A 25349-nucleotide genomic window follows, 5' to 3' on the forward strand; every position below is an offset into this window, starting at 1 on the left:
TTGCCCAATCTATGAAGTTGGAACCTGTCAACTAGAGCACACTAACACCATGATCCTAGGTTGGGAAACACACTAACATGATCATTTTTCCTATTGAAGATCATCCTAACAAATAATTAACCTTAGTCAAAAGAACACACTAGAAAGTAGATGTTCCAGTCAAAGATCAATCAAGCAAGAGTAAGATCAAGCACAAATAATGTGAAATGCTAGAATGTAAATGCAAGGGGCACGAGACAACCGGATCTTTTCTCGTGGTATCGAGGAGTTGACACTCCCCTTAGTCCACGTTGGAGCACCCACTAAGGGTATCGCTCCCTTGCCCCAAAAGAAGCAAGTCTTCACTAAGAATGCTATTTTTCCATCTCCGAAAAGGCGAGCTTCACACCGTGTACAATCTTCACTTCTTGGGGCTCCCACAAATTCCAAGAGCTCACCAAAAACCTCCCGATCACCAAGACCGTCTAGGTGCCATCAAATACCAAGAGTAACAAGCTCTCAAGACTTCATTGGACCCTCACTAAGATGGCCCTAAGCTCAAGCACACTTGCTACTCAAGAAATGGATGTTTTCTTCAAGTTTGGATAAATTTGTAGCTCTAGGTCTTCATCTCATGGCTCAAAGTACTCTCTCCTCTTCTCTAGGGTGGCCTCAGGTATTCAATACGTCAAAAGCCACATAAATGAGCCAGGGAGTCGACTTATATAGTGTAGAGGCGCCCCCATAGCCATTGCAAGCCAACTACATAAAAGTCAAGAGTATCGGTTAAATCGATGGCTAGGTGATGAGGACATTGCTGCATCGGATACGTACACGTTCAAGACCCAATCGTCTTCAACTTGGACTTTGTTTCCTTCTTGGATTCTAGAAACAGTCTGCACCAAAAACGACGCCACGGCCACATATGGAGACCGTTTGAGAATATCTTTATATGGTTGGAAAGATAATTTCATAACCTTTCCAACGCAACCAGATTCAGGTCCATAGCAGTTCGGAGTCAACAGAAATTCACAAAACAAGTCAACATCCAGAATCTGTCAGGGTGCTGCGCCACCTCTTTTGGGCCAATGGCCTGTGTATCGTGTCGGGCCTTAAGCCCATGGTGTGGGCCCCCCCTGATCGCCCCCAACCCTAGGTCGTCCTAGTTTCTCCCATAAACTCAGTAACCATCGCTGTTTAGATTTGGGTTTTGTTTAGATCAGATTTTCCATCGAGAAACTGTCTTCTTCATTGTAACTGTGACGACAAGTCCTTTTGCTATGAATCAGGGCTCCCGTTGTTGATCTCCTCCACTGTGTCGATTAGTATTTTGAAATCAAGTTCTTGAACCCCTACTTTACCTTCGCTTCATTCATACTTGCAATTTCAGATTGCGCGTTTATACTTTCTTGCTTGTGTTCTTCGATTCGCTTGCAAGAAAAGCTTTCTTGGCGAGGTCAATCAAGTTGTGGTTGGTTGATAACCAATGGAGCGGTGGTGTAACGGTTGCAGGCTTTGAATTTGTGTCTGATTAGAAGCCGGATCGCCAACGTCATGTACTCCACAAATCGAACGTACCATTACCTCTCGGAAGATCGGGACTAGTCTACATCAAGTGGTATCAGGATTTAGGTTTACCGTGAGGTATAATTTCATGTTTCTCCTTTAGATTCATCTTGTTCCTTTACCTACAGTCCACAAAAAGTCCAAAAAAATTTACACTTTCTGCTGTCCTCTAACCTATTTTAGCCTCTACAATTTTTGTTTCAGTTTTGCTTGGTTGAGTTCGTGTCCGTGGTCGAGTCTTGTTGCTGGTTTAGTGTGTTCGTAGTCGTAGTCAACCGCCCATCGCTGTTTTTGTTTCCGCCGCTGTCCCATCCACTTTTATCCAAACAACAAGTCGAGCCCTCACGTTACTTGACTTGCCCTGGCTAGCCGTCTTGTGTGAACTCTTGCCGCGCAAGCCCTAGATAGGTTGCAAACCGCCTTTTGTTTTCGCCTTGCATCGCAGCCCTTTTTTATTTCATCTGGCAATACCTTTGCTGCATACACTAGGGACGCTTTGCCCTAGGTTGTTCATTTGCTGAGAAGCTTTGCTCAGCCGTGGTTCTGTGTTGGAGAATAGGGAAGCTTTGCCCTAGCCGCCGTCACCCGAATTGCCAAGTTGTGCACTCTCAGATCCATAACTTGAGTTACCTTCGGTAAAACAAGCATAACTTTTCGCTCGGTATTCCGTTTTGGCTCAATTTTTTACAACAGAAAGGTGATGAAATTTTGCACATATGGTAAAATCACTTCGCCATTTGGGACCGATCTCAGAAATTCCAAAATAATTCACAAACATCGAGTTTTGAGGCTCCGAAGTTGTTTTCAATTTTTCAAGAAACGTTTCTGATTTTCTGTAGACCACATCCCACCTCTGTTAAAGGTGAAAATTTTTGTGGTTCCATCTCATGTGATCCTTGTTCAAAGAAAAATATAAAAAATAGTTGAGAAAATAAGAAATGCTGCTCCCTACTAGTCCTGGAGGAAATTCGGCAAAAAGATTAAAAACAATCGCGCAAGTGCTGTTCTGCTTGTTATTTGAGTTTTATCCATCGTTCTTTGTTCCAACTTGTTGTGCTACGCCCAGGGATAAATCTTAGCCAGCAATTGTGACTTGTACCTTGGATACTTATTGAACTTTGCTACTCTGTTGCGTTTATTGCTAATCCCTTGCTACCATATTGTGCTTGTCCAAGCTACACATGTACTTCTGATCAGCACAGGTTCATCTTGCAACTATTACACCCAGCTCAACAACAGATTGTACCATCCTGTTTGGCATTGGTAAGAACACTTGCAATACGATGGTAAGCCGTTTGAGATTTTGCACTCCACTGTCACCACCACCTAATAGCTTTTAGTTGATAGGGATAATACCTTAGTATTGTCTTTTGCTATCTGCTAACCATGTCAGGGACAGGAGGAGAGTCACCTACGGACTTAAACGAGTGTATAGCAAAGAATGAGCTTCAGAGACTTGTTGATGACCAGCGCACCTACATCGATGGGAAGTTTGATGAGCTGATGCGCATTATCAACGGCCTGGTCACCCGGGTTGAACATGTTGAATAACGTCCTCCTCCACAACAACACCAACGGCAAACTTATGGGGATGACGATGAAGAGGATGAGGATGCCGACCTTGATGATGATGCTCGTGCTGCGGACCATCTTCGACGCAATCGTCAAGGTATGGGAGGTAATCAAAATCGTGGTAATAATGATCCTTTTGCTAAAGCAAAATTTATCATGATTCCTTTTGCTGGCACTGCTGATCCTGAGGCTTATTTAGATTGGGAACTTACTATTGAACAAAAGTTTAATTCTCATTTAGTTCGTGCTGAGCATAGAGTTAGACTTGCTAATAGTGAATTTACTAGCTTTGCTCTATTTTGGTGGAATGATCTTTGCAATGCTGGTAATGCTACTGCCGTGCCTCAAACTTGGCCTGTTTTAAAACAGTGCATGAAGTCTCGTTTTGTTCCTCCTTATTACCAACATGATTTACGTTTAAAATTACAAACCTTGAAATAAGGTATTCGTGAGGATGATGATGAAACTAGTGCTAGATTCTTTGGTGGTTTAAACCGTGAGATAGAGAACATTCTCGATTACAAAGAATGGACTCGTTTTTTTTCCAATTGTATCATCTTGCTCTTAAGGCAGAACGAGAAGTACAGGGACGCCGCCAAGACCAACTTTCTTTCAGGTCCAACACTGGGAGATCGTTTCAGCAGCATTCCAATGTTGAGAAGCCCATGGCGCCAATTGCTAAGCCACCAGCAACACCACCAGCTCCTGCGCCCGCTTCTGAGGTAAGCAATGTGTCTGCTGTGTATACCCAACAACCATGGTTCGTAAGGCATCGCCTAGGCGTCGCCTAGGCGACGACTAGGCGTCCAGGTGCCCTCGGGGTGCTAGGCGTCTGCATCGCCTTGCCAGGATGCATATGGCGTCCGCCTTAGAGGCAAGGCGTCCGCCTGGGCGTCCTAAGGCGTCCTCTGGACGCCATAGAGGATGAGGCGGGCGCCATCCTTGTGCCGGCGCGGGAAATCGAGCGGGCGGGCGGGAAACCGAGCGGGAAACAAAGGAGGGCGGAAATTGGGCGCGGAATCGAGTGAGCGCAGGCTTAATCGAGCGAGGGAAAGAAAGAAGAGAGCAGAGGAGAGCGCGGGAGAACTCACGGAGCGTCGGAGCGGATCTCGGCGAGGCGGCCACGGCGACCTCGCTGCCTCGCTCAACTTCCCGTCCGCGAGGAACGGCGTGGCCCTGCGCAGCTCTGCTCGTCCGCGAGGACCCGCCGCACGGCCCTGCACATCTCCGCCGTCCGTGCGGCCCCGCAGTCCCGCACATCTCCGCCTCCGCTAGGCCCCGCCTCCTCTGAGCCTCCGTGCGGCGGCGCATCTGCTAGTCGACAGCCCCTTGCGGCCGCGGCTCCGTCCACCTCCTCTGTTTCTCTGCGGCGGTGCGGCCTCGTGCGACCCCTGGCCCTGCAAGACTGCAATGGCAAGGTAATTCCATCTCCAATCTTTCTTCCCTCTGCTTTGCTGGTATGCTGCTCTGCTTTATGCCTCTGCTGGTAGCCACCGTGTCCAGCTGCTTGCTACTGGGCTGCTTCCGGCTGCTGCTGTCGTTCGGTGCTGCTGCTTGCTGCTGTCTGCTAGGCTGCTGCTGGCTGCTCGCTGCTGCTGGCTGCTGCTTGCTGCTGTCTGCCTGTCTGCTAGGCTGCTGCTGGCTGCTCGCTGCTGCTGGCTGCTGCTGCTGCAGCCAAGAGCAGCCCAGAGCACAACAGCCCAGTGCGTGGCTCTGTAATTTGTGCCTCTTTTATTTACTAATTGAGCCATGCGATGTTGCTGTGTGCTATGGACTAGCTGATGTATACTTTATTACTGTCAATTGATTAGTATAATGTTTGCTAGATAATACTATATTGCTCTCTAGGTTGTGCTGTGCAAGTGCTTGATAGTTTAATAATTCTCTTGTTCTTTATACACAGCCAACAGGGCAACACCAGCACCAGCAACACAGCAGCAAGTCCAGCTTCTGTGGCAGCCGAGTACGATCCCAAGACTGATCCAAAGAGAAGACCAGCCAACTCAAAAGATCCAGGATGGGAGTTTGGCTACTGGGAAAATCCTAATGATCGAGATAAAGTGACATGCAAGATGTGCAGCAAGAAGATTCCAGGAGGAATTAAAAGGTTTAAGCAACATCTAGCTGGTGGTTATGGAGATGTGATCCTATGTCCAGGGTCTAGCACTGAGTTAAGGAAAAGGATGAAAGAATACTTGGATGGCAACAAGAGGAGGAGGCCACTGTACTTGGATGAACAAGAAAATGAGGAAGATGAAGATGTGGTGGAGGTGGTACAAGAAGAGGCTTCAAGGGCTGCCACTGCAAATTCCCAGGTCACCACCAAGGTGCCAAGTTCAGGAACAGCTTCTAAAAGAAGACAATCAACCCTCCAATTCAAGCCTGCAGCAGCTAGCAAGGGCAAGGAAAAACCAAATGAGAATAAGAAGTCAGTTGCTGCTATGTTTAGAAGAACTCCTGAAGAGATTGTTGATGAAAGGCATTCAGGGAGGTTCCAAAAGACCATCCAAAACAGCATGAGGACTAAGGATGAGAAGCATTATGTGGATGTGCAATGGGCTCTGTTTTTCTACGAGGCAGGCATAGCAATCCATGCTGCTGCTGCAAGACAGTTTGAGGTTGCACTTGAGGCCACAGCACAATATGGTTCTGGATATGTGCCTCCTTCTGAATACATGCTCAGGGAGCCATTGCTTTGGGAGTGTGTCAAGTTGACAGGTAACATGAGAGTTGACCATGAACGAGCATGGAAGCACTATGGTTGCACACTTATGTCAGATGGTTGGACTGATAGGAGAGGGCGTCATTTGATCAACTTTCTTGTGAATAGCCCAGAGGGGACTTATTTTTTGGAGTCAATTGATGCATCAGGTGAAGTACATGATGCCTATTTGCTAGTTGATCTATTGGAGGAGAGAATTAATCAGATTGGAAAAGACAAAGTGGTTCAAGTTGTCACTGATAATGGTTCTAACTACAAGGCAGCAGGCAAGCTTCTAATGGAGAGGATTCCTACACTGTTTTGGAGTCCTTGTGCTACACATTGCCTGGATCTTATGCTAGAGGACATAGGGAATTTGAAGGAATTTAAGAAGACTATTACACGTGGTAAGCGGGTCGCCAATTTCATTTATAGGCATGGGAGAATTCTTAGTGCAATGAGGGAGAAGACAAATGGTAAAGAAATTGTGAGACCTGGTGCCACTCGATTTGCAACTTCATATCTTTCTTTGAAGAGCTTGTATACACTCAAGGATCCATTGAAGGCCTTGTTTGTTTGCGACATATGGACTACCAGCAAGTTGGCAAAAACTAATGCTGGGACAAAAGCACATGACACTGTGCTCTCTACTGAATTCTGGAACTCAGTTGAAGATTGTCTTAGAGCTTCAGCCCCACTGCTGATTGTGCTAAGGGCTGCTGATGGTGATGAAAAGCCGGCAATGCCGGAGGTTGCTGCACTAATGGCTGAAGCAAAGGAAAAGATAAAGCTAAGCTTTGCCACTCAAAACAAGTCAGGGCTGCTCAAAAAAATCATGGGAATTATTGAGAAACGTTGGTTGAACCAAATGGATCATCCATTGTATGGGGCTGCACTGTATTTGAATCCAGGAAAATTGTTTCCCCTCATAAAAGCTGATGATGATGAAACTGTTGGGCAGTTAAGGGCTTGCTTCCTTAAAGTGCTTCGAAGAATGGTACCAGAGAGGGAAATTCGGAACAAGATCAATGATCAAGCCATGGACTATGAGTGTCAAAGAGGAGATGCATTTTCAGATGAAATGGCTATAGAAAACATTGAATCAAAGAGCCCTCGTAAGTGCTGTTAATTTCTGCAATTTATTACAGCTTGCTAAGTTGATTTCATTACTCTTAATGTGTGCTATGCTTGAATTTGCCATTCTAGTTGATTGGTGGCGTTCCTATGGTGGCTTGGCCATTGACTTGCAAAGGTTTGCTAGGCATGTTGTTGGTCTATGTGCTTCCTCAGCTGGCTGCGAGCGAAATTGGAGTACTTTTGAACAAGTGAGTTACTGTACTATGTAGTTTGTTTGCTGTTTTTCAGCAAAATATATAACTACTAATCCATGATCTTTCCAGATCCATACAAAGAAAAGGAACCGGCTGCTACATAAGAGATTGAATGCCATTGTCTTCATTTCATACAACCGCAAGATGAAAACTAGATTTCAAATGTTGCGTCAGAAGAAGAAAAACATTGATCCTTTGGTCATTTCACATTTTGATTGGGACAATGAATGGGCTGATTCGTTGCATGTACCTCCTCAAGGTCATCGTGGCTGTGAGTTAGATGATGGTCTCACATGGAACCTTGTTGATGAAGTTGTTGGAGCATCAGAAGCACTTCGTGGTCGCAATCTTCCTAGGACAGCTCATAGATACAACCATGGTGAGCCAATCACTTACAAGAAACGTGCAAGAAGTTCTGCTACAATTGTTGAAGATGATGAAGATGAACACATGTGTTCAGAGAATGAAGAAGAGGAAGAGCTTCAAGATCCATATGATGATGTAGATGTCACCGATGATGAGGATTCTCCCTCCAATGATGCTGAAGAAAACAGAGATGCTGCTAACTCCAATGAATTTGATGATGGATATTGAGAGCTGAGAGATGGGAGTTGAGAGATTTAGACTAATGCATGCTGCTTTTGCTTTGTGCCCTACTTATTATCTTTTATTCTGTAATGTGGTCCAAAACTGTGGACGGGGACCTATTAATCATGCCCACTATATTCTAAGCTTGTGGACTGAAGTACTGAACTAATGATATTAGTTATATTGTCATTCCCATGCATTTATGTTGCTAATGTCCAGCTTTCACTTAATTAGGTTTGTTGTTGGTCTTGCTGATTATCATTCTTGCTCATTCTTTATGTAGCTTGCTGCTTGGGAGAAGAGAAAGTATGGCAGGAGCAATTGGGAAGGGAAGAATCTATGGTACAACAGCTCAACAAAGGTATGTATATGCTACTAAATTTTTTGCTGTCATAGTATATTTAGGATACCTGGATACGTCTAAGGCGTCGCCTCGCCGCGCGCCTTATACGCCTAGGCGTTGTGAGGGGGGTAGGTCGCCACGAGTCGCCGCAGCGCCTTGAGAACATTGCCAACAACACAAGAAGCATACTACTTTGAAAAAGGGTTCTTCGAGTAGATCTGCAAACATCGTGTACCACCGCTGCAAGGGCATGGGACATGTCATGAAAGATTGTCCAAGTGCTCGTGCTTACATCACTGCACCTGATGGTAATGGATATGTAAGTGCTAGTGATGTTGAGGATGATTTAGTTCTTGCAGCTAACATTGTTGTAGATTCGGAGGAAGATGAGGGTAATGCAATTGATTTCGTGGCTGCAATGGCAGATCTTCCTAGTCTTCTTTTGCAGCGTGTGTTGAGTTCTAAAGCAGAACATGAGAATGAGGAGAAGCTCCAACGCAAGAATTTATTCCACATATTTCTCATTGTTCAGGATTGCCGTGTTCTCACCATAATTGATAGCGGGAGTTGCAGCAACTTGATGAGTTCAGATTTGGTCAAGAAGCTTGGCTTGACCAGTCGTTCTATCCCTCACCCCTACCACCTAGAATGGTTCAACAATTATGGTAAGACTAAGGTAACTAAATCAGCATGCATACACTTTCTGTTGGTTCTTGTCGTGATTATGCTGATTTTGATGTTGTACCTATGCAATCATCTTCATTGTTGTTAGGACGACCACGGGAATTTGATACTGATGCTACACACCTTGATAGAACTAATACATATACTTTCATGCATAAGGACAAAAAAATTACTTTGCTTCCTTTATTACCAGCTGATATTAGGAAATATTTTAAAGAGCTTGCTGAAAATGTTACAAATACACTTACTAGCAATGAATCTTCTAATGCTAAAACTAATGGATTTAAATTGAAAGGAGTTTATATTGCTACTATATCTGCTGCTGAGCTTTGCGATAATCATAATGCACATTGCTATACTATGCTTTGTCGATATGTATCTTTTACGAATGCTCCTATGTCTAGCACAATGCATCCTGCTGTCACTAACCTTTTGCAGGAGATTGATGATGGGATGGAGTCGAGCACAGCCACATATGGAGTCCGTTTGAGGAGACCTTTATATGGTTGGAAAGATAATTTCATAAACTTTCCAACGCCACCAGATTCACGTCCATAGCAGTTCGGAGTCGACGGCAATTCACGAAACAAGTTGAGGTCCAGAATCTGTCAGGGTGCTGCGCCACCTCTTTTGGGCCAATGGCCCGTGTATCGTGTCAGGCCTTAAGCCCATGTTGTGGGGGCCCCCAGTCGCCCCCAACCCTAGGTCGCCCTGGCTTCTCCCATAAACTCAATAGCCGCCACCGTTTAGACTTGGGTTTTATTTAGATCAGATTTTCCATCGAGAAATTGTCTTCTTCATTGTAACTGTCATGACAAGTCCTTTTGCTGTGAATCAGGGCCCCCGTTCTTGATCTCCTCCACTGTGTCGATTAGTCCTTTGGAATCGAGTTCTTGAACCCCTACTTTACCTTCGCTTCATTCATACTTGCAATTTCAGATTGTGCGTTTATACTTTCTTGCTTGTGTTCTTCGATTCACTTGCAGGAAAAGCTTTCTTGGCGAGGTCAATCAAGTTGTGCTTGGTTGATAACCAACGGAGTGGTGGTGTAACGGTTGTAAACTTTGAATTCGTGTCTGATTAGAAGCCGAATCGCCAATGTCACGTACTCCACCAATCGAACGTACCATTATCTCTCAGAAGATCGGGCCTAGTCTACATCACTAGGTGGCGGTTCAACTGGTCACTCTGAGTCCCAATAGTAGCCATTGGGGTTCTAACACTGTTGACAGATTTGCGTCAATGCATCGATGCATGTTCAGATGGGGCATCGGTTAAACCGGTGCTGAAGGATGTTTTGATTCGAGCAAAACATCATCTCTGGTCATTAGTACAGTGCTTGCACTAATGCTTCCCTTGATACCACCGGTTCAACCGGTGCTGAAGTTAATTTTGAATTCCCAAAACTTGCTCTCTGAGTAATAGTACCATGAATAGACCAATGCATGTTCCTTGAAGCGTCGGTTAAACCAGTGCAGTAACGATTTTCTCAACTGGTTCCATCTGCACTTCAGTGTTAGACCGAAGCCTAGGCATTGGTGCATCCGATGCCCTTCGGTTGCACCGATGCCTTGACGTCGGTTTAACCGGTGCTGCTGAGTTTTTCTGTTTTTTAGCTGAATTGACTTGGAGTTAATTGCTTCTTCGAGTTTTTGAACTTCCAAGTGTTTTCTTGAATTCTTTGAGCTGTCTTGAGCTGAGTTTGAGCAAGTGTGCGAGATTTCTAAGGCCAACTCAATTTGGATCAAGCTACTAACTCAAGAACCCCTCTTAATAGTACAGTCAAGAACTAAAAACTATAAAACCTCAACTAAATCAAGTGTCCTTCATCTACTTGTGACACTTAACACTAGAAAGGTCCTTAATATTTTGAAACGAGTCCTTGGCACGCATGATTGTTTGAATTTTAGGGGTCTCCTTCCACATTTCATTTGAGACATAAAGATACTACTCTATGAGAGTAAAGGCACATAAAGATTGCTAGTATGCAATGCAGAAATGTAGAGGCAGGATGAGAGGAAGCAAGCCCCCGACACGAAGATTTATCCTGTGGTTCGGTTAGCCACAAAGGCACGCTTACATCCACGTTGTTGAAGCACTTACAAAGAGTATGGATTCACGGCAATCAAGTCTCTTCCGTGAACACAATCATGGTCACCTTGATCCCGCTTTCCACTAAGGAGCTTCACCAAAAAGGGTGGGGGCCTCCACATCCGCCGCACAACATTGTCGATGCCACTCCACACCAAGTCGGAGGGTCGTTGACATTTCGGCGAGCCACCAAGACTCCAAGGAGGCCGGCGCACTGAGTTACAATGGTGGTTCACTCAAGAACTAGCACACAAGGCTTAAACACCTTACTCTCTCACTCACTTGGGAACTAAGCCTAGCACTTACACTTACAAAGCTTGTGCTAAGGGCTAAAGATTTGATCACTAAGCATTTGGATGGCTTGGAGATGTTCTTGGATGTGTGTGGGACTTCTAGCAACTCTAGAAACCTTGAAATGGCCGGGGGGTGGCATATATAGGCCTCCAAGCCCATAAAGCTGTTACTAGTTGTTATCCATTTTCTGCATAAGGCATCGGAAGAACTGATGACTGGGCATCGGTGTAACCGGTCACACACAGTTCTGAACTAGCCGTTGGCCTTCGATGCGCCTGTCTTGCTAACTCAACAACCATCGGTTAAACCGATGCATTGCACCGATGACCCATCGGTTCAACCAGTGCTGAAAAGATCTGCCTTGACATTCCTGTAGCGCTGACATCATTGCACTGATGCCTTGCTTCGATGCACCATCAGTTTAAGCGGTGTTGAAGACTTGGCTCCTGCGCGCTTGATATCGCCTCTGGACAATAGTACGTTGCTTGTACCAATGCCTGTCTTGATACCATCGGTTCAATTGGTGCTATAGTGTTTCTCCACTGAGTCTTCGCTTGATTTCCAAAACACACAGCGCAATGCACCGACGCTGAACCATCGGTGTGTCCGATGCTGTCCGGATGGACTGATGCCTGTCCATTGGTTAAACCGGTGCAGTTGTTTTCTGCATCCACTTGTCCAACTCGTCGCGGGGGTCATTTGGACACCTAAAAAATACTCTCTACTTTTTCATAATGGTTTGAGTGTCTCGACAGTGAATTGGACACATCTCTATGGCGAATTATAGATTTTATCCATGGGACCTAAAAATCCTACAAATGTGATCTCACAAACTTGTTAGTCCTATTGATTATGTTGTCACACAATCACCAAAATCACAAATAATGGCCTAATGGGGCCATGTTTCTTACACAGACACCATTTTTTCCGCGTTGATATTGATGTTGAAGGATCACATATCAAGGTGTGGGACACGAAGAGAAGGCCAAGTGCATCTGTTGTCGCTGCGCCTTTCACATTTTATAACATGTCATAGTGTCAAGGGACAAATGGAAGAGGGCACAAACTCGAGGTTGATTATATGTAACTGGGAAACAGCCGCTGGCCAACAACGAATGCTGGTTCTATGTAATGTGGACAATGGTCTATCACGTCAGCTTCAGCACACCCCCGAAGGAGATGAGCTGGTGTATACTTTTCATTTTATGTTTATCGCTTAACTAAACTAAAACATCTACTGTTCCATCTTATATTTGTGTATTTCAATATAATTGTGCTTGAATGACAGTGCAAGAAACTTGGGCACAAAAGATTGACCGAAATGGAGATCGGAGGATTCCAAGAGGTGCTAGCAAAATTCATCACTGACGAGCGAGATATGCAGTAAAAAAGGAACAATACCCGGTTGCAAGGTCCATAAAGTTCCTCAAAGATTATGGTAACGAGCTGATTGCAAGAATGTTGTAATATTGTTGTGATAACATCTTTGATAAGTATATTTTCAGTGTAACCATAATGTTTGTAATATAGATCATGATGGATTTGTGATGTGATGTATGCCAGTCTAGCCTATATTATTACCATAACCGGTTCAAATAAATTATTAAACAACAAAATAAATTATTAATAACAAAATATGAAAATTATATTGTAGCCGTTTCATTAAAAACCGGACATAATACTGCCAGTTTATGCAACGAAGCGATAGTGCTGCCTAAACCATCACTGCCAGTTCATTACACACACCGGCAGTAATCATAGGCAAATGACTGCCGGTTTGAGAAATGAACTAGTAGTGGTGTTGGACTCAACACTTCCTGTTTTCGAGTCACCAACTGACAATGTTTTTGGAGTCAACACTGCCAGTTTGAGCCACCCAGGGGTGAGAATGGTACGGATAATATCCGTTCATATTTGAGTTTGGATTCATTTAGATGGGTTAATATCCATCTATATTCAAGTCCGGATATTCAGTATCTGACGTTGTATCCGAATTCGAATATTATATCTTATCCGACACATTTGACACCATCCGTACCCGATCTGGATCGAAGAAGAAAAATAATCATTTGTATTTGTATCCATAGGTATCCGACCGTATTCAATATGTTTACCGCAGCCACCAACCAAAAGTGATGGCTCTACAGATCACTGGTGGCTTGTTACACCAATAGATAGTGAAAGTTGTGATCACCGCCGGTTTATAAGAACCGACAGTGATTAGGCGGGCTCATCACTGCCTTTGTCCTTCTGGCAGTTCAAAAACTGCTTGTGAAAGAGGGGGGGGGGGGGGGGGGGGGTCCCTAACCGGCAGTGATGTGTTAGACTATTAGTCTAAGGTTGCGATAAGTTCTTCACAAATATTTCGATGTCAGACTTTGCAAAGCCGTGGTTCTCAAAGAAAAAGGAGGATTTGGATTGGAGTGGCATAAAACATCTCCATTTGTTTGAGAATTTATTTTCTTCGGGTCTCCTTAATTAGATGTTTGATACCTGTTATTTTTGCCACATACTTTTTGATGTTGCAGAAGGTAAGCTTCAACGTTGCAGGGGCTTTATTCTTTTATATATGCCGATGGAAAGTTTTCCTTCAGACGTCCAGATGCTAACAGGACCCTAAAATACTATTAGAGATAACTTCTCATCTTCTTGTTGATTCTTCCATCCCATCTTCTGGCTTCTAATGCCAAGGACACCAAAAAAATAAGAAAACTTTATCATTGTTGGAGTTACGTGAGATGCGCTATACCTGTAACTTATCAGAGTTACGGATCAAATATTATATGTACGTTCTTTCTTTTTATAAATTTTGGAAGCTTGGGTTTGTGGATGTGGATCAGATCGATAAATGATTATTTCTTGATTTTAGGTTGCACATGTGTTATTAAGGCAAATAAAAGGATAGGCCTCTACTGCAAGTATGGATTGTGTTGAAGATTGGCGCTTAGACTGAGAATTCGACACAACAATACTAACGGTATTCTAAATCTAAATCTTAAAAGAATAATAAATTGGTAATGGTAACTGACGAATGAAACATTCACACATCTATGATAGAGCAGCTTTCATAATAACAGATAAGTGCGTAAACGATGGTTGGAAAATATGTACTTGCAGAGATGAATGATCAAACAAATCAAGAAAACTGATGGAATGAGGTTTATAGGTTGAATTATTATATGTACCTTGTTCGCATCATGTCCTTGTTTCTTAGTGTAGATATTCTGCAGCCGGTTATATTCATCGATGACATTGATGTCACCGACGTCCAAGTTGGCAGAGACTCCAAGAACCTCCACGTGGACTTCGTTACGGCGATCTTTGGCCTTGAGCACAAGCTTAACATATTTTGTCACTTGTTTAAGAGTATCGGCACCGCACTGTCCGTTCCAGGGGTCCTTACCACGACTGTTCCTCCACTTGAGCAGAGCGGCTGACATGTTCTTCCAATTCCAGATAAGACCGGCCAGATCCTTCAGCGCTGCTAGTCCCCGCCCCTGATTCCACGAACGAGAATCTGCAGAGACTTCTTTGGTTAGTTTTGTGTTTTTGTTTTTTTGAGCTATATATTTTCTATTTCTTCCAGCTAGGGATCGGAGGATCATTATATTCATTCATCACCTGCAATGTTGTCGAGGATAGGATTGAACCTTGCGGACTCACAGATCATCACGATCAGGCCCGCCAATCCCACCCGGACGGGGATATCATCATTATTCTCTACATCTTCTTGGCAGTAGCGCGAGAGCCTGAGCACGGCCCTCGCCGCGAAGTCCTTACCCAGCTTCGTGTTCTTGAGTGTCTCCTTGACTTGCTCCCTGTCATTAAGCTTCATTAAATTGTCGTACTTGCTACCCCATGTCAGCCTCGTGGGATTGCGGTATATTTCCTTTGGGAGCTTCTCATTCTCCGGTTCTCTCGCCTCGCAAAGCTCGAACCATCTTCCGTCCCTGCCGGTGAAGCCTTTGACATAAAGGTTGTCATCCCGGATGACTAGTGTTGTTGACTCTTCGCTGTCCTTCGCAAACAGCTTGATGTGAATCCACCGATTTGGACGTTGTCCACCTCGCTGTTCCCCAAGCACTACTGGGTTGGTAGTGCCTGATTTGCCGTCTTCTCCCTCGTCGATATACTCCAGGGCACCATCGTTGCGGCGGGCGACGAGGTTACGCAGGCGGCCGATGAAATCCTTGTACTTCCGTGGCTTATCCTCAATTATGTACTGTACGGCATGAAAACTCGCTGAGTCATTTGCATGGGATGGATGCATAGGCTTTATTAGTGTTCGTGTAGAAGCGTTTATTTTTAAGAAAACACAGCAATATATAAACTGCTAAAACATGTATATGTATATGTATATGTATATGTATATGTATATGTATATGTATATGTATATGTATATGTATATGTATATGTATATGTATATGTATATGTATATGTATATACATGTATATGTGTGTGTATAAATATAGAAAAATTACATTATGCACGCACTTGTAGCTACTCCCACATGTGTATCTTATGACGTAGGATGCAATTCTGACCTAGTGAAGAGCATGTACATAGAGTACGTGATCATACTAAAATATCTATAATGGTATATATGTTGAGTATGTGACCATACATAGAGCATGTGGACATACTCATGTATAAGGCATACACACACAAGGTTAGGGCAAAACTAGTGCTGCACAAAGTAGAGCCCAATATAATATTTTAAATAATAACATGTATGGCCAAGAACAACTAATAAAATACAAGAAGAAGCTACAAATAAAATCAATTACATCGCCGACAGATAGGTTACATTTTTATAAAGAAAACTATAATATACTAGAAAAGAGGCCGAATGTCCACTCCAAAAGTACCACCATGACGAAGATCCGGTACCAATACTAGCATAAGTACCGATTCTTCTTCATACCGATACTTTTGAGTTGGATGGAAGCCTATGGAGAATCTTAGGTACCGGTTGGTAACACCAACAAGTCCCTAAGGATAGTCTTAGGTACTGGTTGGTGTTAGCGACCGGTATCTTAGGCTCATCCATATGTTACTTCAAAAGAAAAATATATCCTCTCAATTACAAGTGATGTGTAGGTGAGATAGTAAGAAAGCTACGCGCGAGGCAAGAGGTCGCGGGTTCGAATCCCGGCCACCGCACGCGCGTGTGTGAGCCTCTTCCCAGGTTTAATATATTCTTTTGGCCAAAACTACTTGGGTACGGATGGAACTTTCACCCGGTATCTAAGAGAGCCTTAGGCACCGGTGCCGAAGATCGAGGCCAAAGGTCGAAATCGGTACCGGTTCAAAAAACGGTACCTAAGGCCGCCAAAGGTCGCGGTTTCGGGGTACCGGTTCGAAAACCGGTACCTAAGACCCTTACTAACCGGTTTTTTTAGCTAAGGTCTCTTTTCTAGTAGTGATAGTTTCATATTTTTCTTGTTTAAAATGAATTAGCTAAAAACTATTTGGATTAATCCATATTTCTATACCTGCCTAATGTACGATCGGCTGTACAGCTGCTCCTTTTAAGGGAAGTCTCTAATATGATTTCCTATTTTGGCAGTTCTTCTACTTCGATCAATTTTTGCATCATGTATAAAATATACAATTTCAAACAAAAAAAAGATCATAGTTTCAATATCAAACGTCCAAATCAAAATCCCATTAAACTGTTGCACTCATTTCAATAAAAGTTTCAAAACAAGATCCCACACCACTATGTTTCAAAGATATATTTTTTGGAGCGAGAAAATGAGGGGACAAGTCGCGTCTCAAGAGGAGGGGAGTGTTAGCACTACTGATCACCCTGGCCCGAGACCCAAGGGCACAGCACGGCCCAACGTCCGACTCCAAGGCCCAGAGTGGCAGATGTAGACTAGATATAGTCTGAGAAGGAGAGGAGAGAACCACTCAGTTTTGTACCAGACACTTGATCCAAGGAAGACGGCCTCTGTTCATCGACCTCGTGCTCTCTCTCCCGTCTCTGCTTGCTCCGATTCTCTCGAGTTCCTCCCATCTTCCTCCTACTACCGCTCCGCTAACATCTGGTATCAGAGACTCATTCCAGCGCCGTCAGCCTAGATCCCCATCACCAGTACACCCGTATGCCGAAATCTCTTGGCGCGATGGATTCCAGATCCAAGCTTCTCCTCGACGAGATGAAGAAATTGGGGGACTGCTTCTCTCTGGTTGAAGCCCGTGTCGACAGCTTGGAAGGATCCCTCACCGACCGCTTCCTCACTGTCGAGCAGTCCGCCTCCGATCTCCGCGCGAGGCAACCAAGGATCGACTCCGCCATCGCGAATCTCAACTCCAAGCTCGGCGCAGTTGACGACCTCAAGGATCAATTGGGCTCCCTCTCCAGCAAGTTGGATAGAGTGGTCCTCGATCGCCTTCCTCCTGACATCCTGGCTGCGGCAACTACTCCTGCCGGCAACACAGCCGTCGGCCCTGATGGGTGCCTCATCAACAATTCTCACCAGGAGCCTGGGTTTGGGTCGGTCATGACCATTTCCCATCTCCCGGTCAAGGGTACGTCCGCCGATCCACTCTCTTCTGCCTCCGATTCGCGTAATTCTGGTTTCTACCGCTTCCAGAGTCCGTCGGGCCCTGCTATGTTTCCTGCTACCGGTCGTGTGCCTAAATTGAATTTCCCCATTTTCACTGGCGAGAACCCTAAGCTTTGCCAGTCTCGTACTGAGAATTACTTTGATATGTATGGCGTCGACAAGTCGGTTTGGGTTTGTGTGGCAGCTATGCAGTTCGAGGACGCTGCATCCCATTGGTTGCAGTCGATCGAGCGCAAGCTCATGTCTCTTAGTTGGTAGGATATTTGTTGCTTGATTCAGGATAGATTTGGGTGTGATCAGCATGAAATGTTGATTCGCCAACTCCTTCACATAGAGCAGACCGGCTCAATGTCATAGTATGTCGAGGAATTATCTGCACTGGTCGACCAATTAGCTGCTTACTCATCTTCTAATGATCCCTTGTACTTTGTTTTGCATTTTATTGATGGGCTGCGTGATGACATTAAATCGGTCATGTTAGTGCAACGTCCACGGGATCTAGATACTGCTATTGTGCTTGCTTCATTGCAAGAAGTTGGGGATTTCACTCACCGCAAGGATTCCCGGCGATCGGATTTTGACCCGTCATTTAAGCCTCTGCTTCGGGGGGGCTCTTCCTCTGCCGGCTCCCCCTTCTCGTACACGGCCATCTCCTCCTGTGCCTCCTGATGATCATCGCAGTGGGGAAACTTCCCAAGTGAGTTCTCCTGATGCCAAGTTGGCCACTCTGCGCTCTTATCATCGTGCAATGGGACTTTGCTATGAGTGTGCTGAAAAGTGGAGTAGAGATCACAAGTGCTCTCCCACAGTGCAGCTACATGCCGTTCAGGAACTCTAGGAATTATTTCAGTTAGAGGACATGTCTGTTGAAACCAACTCTGTGCCGGATGGTTCTTCTGAGCAATTGTTTATAGCCATTTCTAAGGCAGCGGTGATAGGTCAGGGTACTCCTCGTACTATGAAGTTCAGTGGTTCTATTCAACATAAGTCTGTCTCCATCCTTGTTGACTTGGGCAGTTCCACTTCTTTTATCAGTGCCCAGCTTACCCAGCAGTTATCAGGTGTGTCTCCTCTGACGACTCCAATTTCAGTGCAAGTAGCTGGTGGTGGTATTCTCTGTTCACCTAGGAGAGAAGGCTAGGGTTTCTCTTGGTGTATTGCCGCCCTTTGTATAGATGTGACTAATGGGCCTTAGCCTATTATGACTCTACTAATGAATCAAATCCATCAAAGCCCATCAGCGGATCCCAATCCGGTTGGCTCTAGGGCATACATCCAACAATCATATTACTCATCAACGAGGTCTGCGGCAAGGTGATTGACCCCCTCTTCCCAATGCTGTTTATCTTGGTTATGGATGCGTTGAGGCACATGATTTTGAAGGCCGAGAATGATGGCTTGTTGCAGCCACTATCTAGCCACATCTTACAACACAGAATATCCACTTATGCAGATGATGTGGTTATGTTCCTCCGTCCAGAAGCTGGGGACATTGATGTAACTTTGGTTATCCTCAATTTGTTTGGAGAAGCAAAGGTACTCAAGACAAACTTACAAAAGAGCAACGCGTGTTGCCCATCAGATGTGGCAATGAGGAGCTTGCATGATTGCAAAACATGCTACCCTGTCCACTCACAGACTTTCCATGCAAATACTTTGGATTGCCCCTCACTTTGAAGAAGCTCACCATGGAACAAATTCAACCCATTATTGATCACATCGCTGATCAGCTTCCTATCTGGAAATTGATGACCAAGGTCGGAAGAAAGGTTCAATTTCAATTTGTGCTCACTGGTATGCTCACCTATCTAGTTATGGCTTTTGACTTTCCACCTTGGGCTATTAGAGCAGTGGATAAAATTCAGCGTGGGTTCCTTTAGAGAGGTCGCAGAGATGCGAAAGGAGGGGGGCATCACTGTCTCGTTGCTTGGGTTAAGGTATGTCTCCCTGGAGAACTTGGAGGTTTAGGAATTTGATATCTTGAATCATTGGGCTGGGCACTGCGAGTGAGCAAGTCGGAGCCTTCTTCGCAGTGGTTGTTTATTCCAAAGTTGGGAATGGAACAAAAACCCTTTTCTGGACAGACCATTGGCTCCATGGCCAATGTATCGCAGATCTTGCGCCTTGTGTTTTTGCCGTCATTCCTAAAAGGTGGATCAAACAATGATTTCTGATATAAAAGGGGCTCTCACGGTTGGTGTAATTATTGATTATCTCCACCTTTGGGATGTCCTATCTGATTTCTTTTTTCAACCGGATGTCGAAGATAGACATATTAGGCGGTTTTCATCAGATGGTCAATATTCGACCAGGACTGCAGACAAGGGATTTTTGTGGGGACTACATCTTTTGAGCATTGTGATAAGTTTGGAAGACTTGGGCGCCACCCAAGTGCCGCTACTTTGTTTGGTTGGTAGCTCACAACCGATATTGGACTACAAACTGCCCTGCACGTCGTGGGCTCCCTCATCCTGAGCGTTGTCCTTTCTGTGACCAGGCTGCCGAAACTATTGATCACCTCTTACTCCAGTGTGTCTTTCGAAGAGAGTTTTGGTTCTGTCTCTTTTCTTGGATTGGACTCCAAGCTTTTCCCCCGCAACCCAGAGAAACATCCTTCCATTTTTGGTGGAAGAAAGTGAGCAATGCTGCTAGTGACATGTTAAGGAAAGGAACGAACTCTCTCATAATCCTTGGAGCATGGTCCTTATGGACATACCGCAACAAATGTGTCTTTGATGGAGCCGCCCCAAATGTTGCAGGCGCACTTGCTGTAGCTGAAGATGAAATTAAAGAAGGTCGTGGTCTTTGGTGGGGGCTCGAGGATTATCCCTCTTCGATGCCCTTGCTCTAAGAGGTTAGAGCCCTGTCTACCTTGGTTGTAGGACGTGATTTTTATGTCATGAGTGTGTTAGTTTCCTAGCAGCATCAGCAGCAGCAGTGGAGTGTGTAGAGTTGTGTGTGGTTTTGTGTGTGTTGTGTTGTATGCGTTCTTATCCCATTTTTATCTTCTTAAAAAATATAGTTGTGTAATGTAAATTGAACTTTTTCTTTTAAAATTTTTAGAAACTTCAACCATTACCTGACCATGCACGAAAATAGAAGCTGCTATCTCCTTTCCTGTTACAAGAGCATAAGTTATATTTAGTATCAAAATAGAAGATAAAAGAATTAATCAGGTACACCAAGGAACCAGGAAGTACCAGCTAGAACATAAATGTTCTTACAGTAGTAATAGGTTAGCACAATACAGATTTGCAGCTTTCGTTTGAAAGTTCCCCCATGAATTTAGTGTAAATTATGGTATCACCTTCCACAGTTTTGTTTTCTGAAAGTATAGCAGAACAGCAATTGCAGCGGAACCAGTTGAGATTTTTTTAAAAGCAGAAAGCGGATGTGGGAATAATTGTGAAAAAAACCTTGTAATTGGCTTTGTCACAACGATACACAAAAGATCAGGGCAGTTAGGACTTAAATACCTCATGAGATGTAGTTATAAGGTGATCTTCACAGTTAAGAAATTAAAAGAACTAATAGCACATTTACCACCTAAATGTGATTAAGTTATTGGGCTATAATATCGGTGGGTTCAGATTAGTTTTAAACTAAGGGTAAGGCCCTGCACCAGCAGCACTATAAATCTAAGGGGGTGGCCGACTCTTTTTGGCATCCAAAAACCCTAAACGTGATTAGCCACCATAAATCCGATTGCTAAACGTGTTAGAGAGGAGCGGAAGCTCTTGGACTGCTGTTCATCTACATCTACAAACATGTTCTTCTTCAACTAGGGCTACAAGGTCTAAATCTGGTGAAGATTCAAGTCTACTTCACCTACATCAAGACATCTACAAGAACTACATCAACACATCTACAACAACAGAGGCATCTATGGCATTGCAAGGCTCTGGTTAGTCCTAGTTTTATGATTCCCGCATTAATATTAATTAGTGATTATGATTAGACTAAGCTAAGATCCTATTTATGATTAATTAGTTGTAACAATCTATGTCAAGATAAAAAAATTCAACTTAGTTGCCTAATACTATTTTTGGGAAGATTTATTTATGGTCTGACATATTTTATCACCTACATTTTTTCTCTTGAGAACAATATAAATGATGGCAAAAAAAATTGAAATGAATTTTAAAAAAAAGAATCAACCCTGTGTTAAGCTGAAAACAAACCATTTAGATCTTTCTTGTTGACCAGTGGAACGGCATTGGAAGCTAACTGTGCATCCTTGAATGTAACAATAGCATACGGCTTCTCTTTTTCTTTTTTTATAATTTCCAGCTGTATAAAAAGGAAAAGGAGATTATGAATTACAGAAAAAATCAAATGTAAAAGCGAAGCGAAAGAAAATGGACCGTACTCACGTGAGCGGCTCCTTTAACACTGTTTGTAATTCCCAGAGATCCCCTGGAGTTGTATCTTCGGCGAACTTCCCAACATACAAACATAGGGGTGGATCTGAAATGCTGTCCGGATCCATGAGAAGGCTCCTTCGCACAGCTGGCAGGCAGAACCGACCTCCACTGTTGCACGGCCCACGTATCGAACAGCCTTCACTAGAGAAAGTAAAGTATCAGTTTTTTTAGCCCTGCTCACTGCCTACAGGCAGCTAAGCACCTAGCTACAAATGCAAGCACACGAGCTTAGTCATATTTTGAATAGTTTGATTAGAACAAACTCAGGACGTCTTAGTGTTTTGGGACGAAGTGCAGGTATGTAATTAATACGGGTTGTGTCACCTTGCAATAGTACGAATTAATTAATGAGCGCCAACAACCAGCACCTCTAATCGTCAACTGAAGTTAACATAACGGAAACAAACTAGCACCTACGCACTGCAGTTAGAATTAGCACCACAGCGGATACAATTAAGGAAACACACACGGAGGAGCAGCAACATACAGTGTCAACAGGAACAACATAAACAAGCAACAAATAGATCTGTTTGGAAATGCTTATCTGAGAATCAATTTCAATCTGATCAGAATTTTCTGATAAACAATGGTCTAGAAAAGATCTATGGTTTGAAAAATCTGGGTGCCTGTTTGTTGCCGGTAGATTCTCTATCATCAGTGTAAAATGACTTATATGACCCTAGGCTGATTTGTATGGTGAATATGAGTTGAAAGCAACTATGGTGATAATTTTTTAATTTATTGTACCATAAAATTAGGAAAATTTGGATAGAAGTTCAGATGAATATATAATAGATGAGTTGACATACCTACAACGTTAGCTACCTTATATGGGACCCACTTTAATACAATAATAAATCAATTAACCTGAGCAATTCTAAAAGCCTAGCTAAATCTCACTCATCAAATTTCCATTTAATTAGCTAAAATCACCTCTCCATATTTTAGTATGCTCCAACAATCTAGCAAAATTTCACTCAACATGCAAGCAACGGTACGAGCAACAACTCATCTTCTACCTCCCCTTCCATTGCCAGCGCCCCTCTCCTCTGCCTCCTCCACCAGCAGCAGCCGGCGCCCATCCCCCTCTCTACTCCCCTCGTGCGGCTGGGTCGCCGATGGTCGACCACGCCCGGCTGGCCCCGTGGCTGGTGCCTGGTGGGCCGCATGGCAAGGTATCACCGGCAGGATCGGCCTGGATCTGCCGCAAGCTGGTCTCTAGGCCGTGCTGTGCCGCGCCTGGAGCCGCCCCGCGTTGGCCGCCTGGTGGCGGCTGGCTGCGCATCACCTCCCTGAGCTCCTGCGCCGGCGCCAGCCCGGTTGTTGGACACGCCCGCGGCTGGCCGTGGACGCAGTGCGAGGAAGGGCTGGAGGGGAGAGCTGCTGCTGGTGGAGGTGCTCCATGGGAGAGAGGGGGCGGCTCCCTGCGGCTGTTCGGTGGGGAAGAAAGCGAAGAGGCAGGCTGGCTGGTACACTGCCGCCGGTGAGGGAAAGGAAAGAGGCACGCCATGGCTAGCTGCTGGTGGATCTCGGCGTGCGGGAAAGGATTGGTAGGGCGCGAGAGCGTGCGGACTGCGCGGGAGGAGGAGATAGCGAGGCAACAGGGCTCGGCAAAGATGGCTAACGGGGCGCCGCGGATAGCTAGCGAGGTAGTGAGGATTCTTGGATCTAATTTTTTACCTCAGTTTGGCTATATTTACCTATCCAACTTATTTTACATAGACTGTTGGACCGGTTCTCTCTCTCTCTCTGGAAAAATTGATTGCCGGCTGGCTCTCACCATCGATCTCCATGGCAGCAGCGACGAGTTTGTCTCTTCTGTTGTTCTCCCCAGCGGCAAATCAATTATTTTTTTCCCGTCCAAATCTGATTCTTCAGCAAAAATTCCGACTAGATTCCGTAGTACCTCCAATTTGGACATCGGATTCCGTAGCTTCATCGATCTCCTCAGCAAATTTGCTTGCCGAGCAGGGCGGCCGGCCTTCCCAGCAGGCAGCAGGAGCTAGCGCGGGAGCGAGTGCAGGGCGAGCCCGCGGGGCGGAGGGTGGAGCAAGGAAACCTAGGAAAAATCCTCGTGATGAAGGAGAAAACGCACAACAACACTAGAGGCGGATTACTCTTCCGCCGCCACCCCCCCCCCCCCCAAAAAAAATAAAGTGCCAGAGAGAACAGTACCGTTGCTGTTTGATGTAGAACAGCGCTGCTTCTCCCTCCGCACAAGCACAACCCCCCCCCCCCCCCCCCCCGCGCAGAAGTGACGCTAGCTGAAGAGAGCTGCTGCTGCTTACAATTTAAGCAGGAGGGTGGGATAGACCGTGTGTTAGGCCACCAAAATTGGAAGCACCGAGGCCAACCGGCCAGACCGGTCTGTACCTGAAAAATTTGAGTCGTGGTAGAATTGTATTTTGGAGTCCTTTTGTAACACAATTTGGAAGGCTACGTCCTCTCCAGCTTATAAATATAAAAGTTACGGCCGATTGAGGTCAACGCACCCAATCGAATCATTCAATCTACTATTTTCCTCAAATTCTAACTTTTCCAATCTCGTGCTGTTCTTTGCTCGTCTCTACGGCGTTTAAGGGCGTCTTGGGTGGCCTGCCGACTTCAAGACAATCATAGATCTCCAAGCTCCGACGAGATCCCTCCCGAGCTTAGGGTTTTAGGTTTTGCAATGCTCTCTGTATCCAACCGGTCAGACCGGTTGGCGCGACCGGTCTGACCAGTCGCCTGGGATCTTCACTGGTGCTGTGATCGACTGCGATCTGCGCGTTCTAGCGCTTGTGTGCTGACCAATTCTGTGTCAACTTACTTTTTTACGACTCCGCTGGGGAAGGAGAAGCATCCTTCAGCAGTTATGTCCGGTGACAAGCCAGATCCATCCAAGGTAGATGCTACAACCACTGACATCAAGTATGAAGACCTGTCTGAGTAGCATCGTAAGCAATTCGAGGCCCAGCTCAAGAAGGAGCAAGAAGAGGCCACGAGGAGATTGCTTGCTTGTTATGGGAAGACTCGGCAAGGCGTCGTCGAGAAGGAGAAGTTTGTCATGCCATCTTTCATGCCGCCGAACCCATCTACTACTACTACATCTATTTCTGGCACAAGCAATGCAAGTGTTACAAATGATTCTCTTAATCAGTTTGTAGATGCTTTTTGTAGTAGATTTGAAGAGTTGCAAAAACTTACACAAGATTTGCTTAT

General features: G+C 44.8%; 2 protein-coding genes across 2 annotated transcripts in view; one reads left to right on the forward strand and one right to left on the reverse strand.

Annotated features, from left to right (window-relative positions):
• LOC120655358 overlaps positions 1 to 24375 on the reverse strand; it is a 40027-nt gene extending 15652 nt beyond the window's left edge. Inside the window, exons 1-6 of the mRNA XM_039933119.1 lie at positions 24324 to 24375; positions 22098 to 22284; positions 21906 to 22014; positions 20804 to 20841; positions 14771 to 15371; positions 14335 to 14666 (exon numbers count right to left, since the gene is read on the reverse strand). Coding sequence (XP_039789053.1) covers positions 14335 to 14666; positions 14771 to 15371; positions 20804 to 20841; positions 21906 to 22014; positions 22098 to 22181 — 1164 coding nt within the window. The 5' untranslated portion in view covers positions 22182 to 22284; positions 24324 to 24375. The remainder of the gene's footprint in view (positions 1 to 14334; positions 14667 to 14770; positions 15372 to 20803; positions 20842 to 21905; positions 22015 to 22097; positions 22285 to 24323) is intronic.
• Positions 4327 to 7967, forward strand: LOC120655360. Its single transcript, XM_039933120.1, has 4 exons — positions 4327 to 4535; positions 5021 to 6933; positions 7025 to 7143; positions 7219 to 7967. Exons 1-4 carry the CDS (start codon positions 4528 to 4530, stop codon positions 7741 to 7743), a joined length of 2565 nt encoding a protein of 854 aa, XP_039789054.1. The 5' UTR covers positions 4327 to 4527; the 3' UTR covers positions 7744 to 7967.
• Positions 24376 to 25349: the final 974 nt, after the last annotated feature.

The sequence above is a fragment of the Panicum virgatum genome, chromosome 1N (assembly GCF_016808335.1).
Source record: "Panicum virgatum strain AP13 chromosome 1N, P.virgatum_v5, whole genome shotgun sequence".
Lineage (NCBI taxonomy): Eukaryota > Viridiplantae > Streptophyta > Magnoliopsida > Poales > Poaceae > Panicum > Panicum virgatum.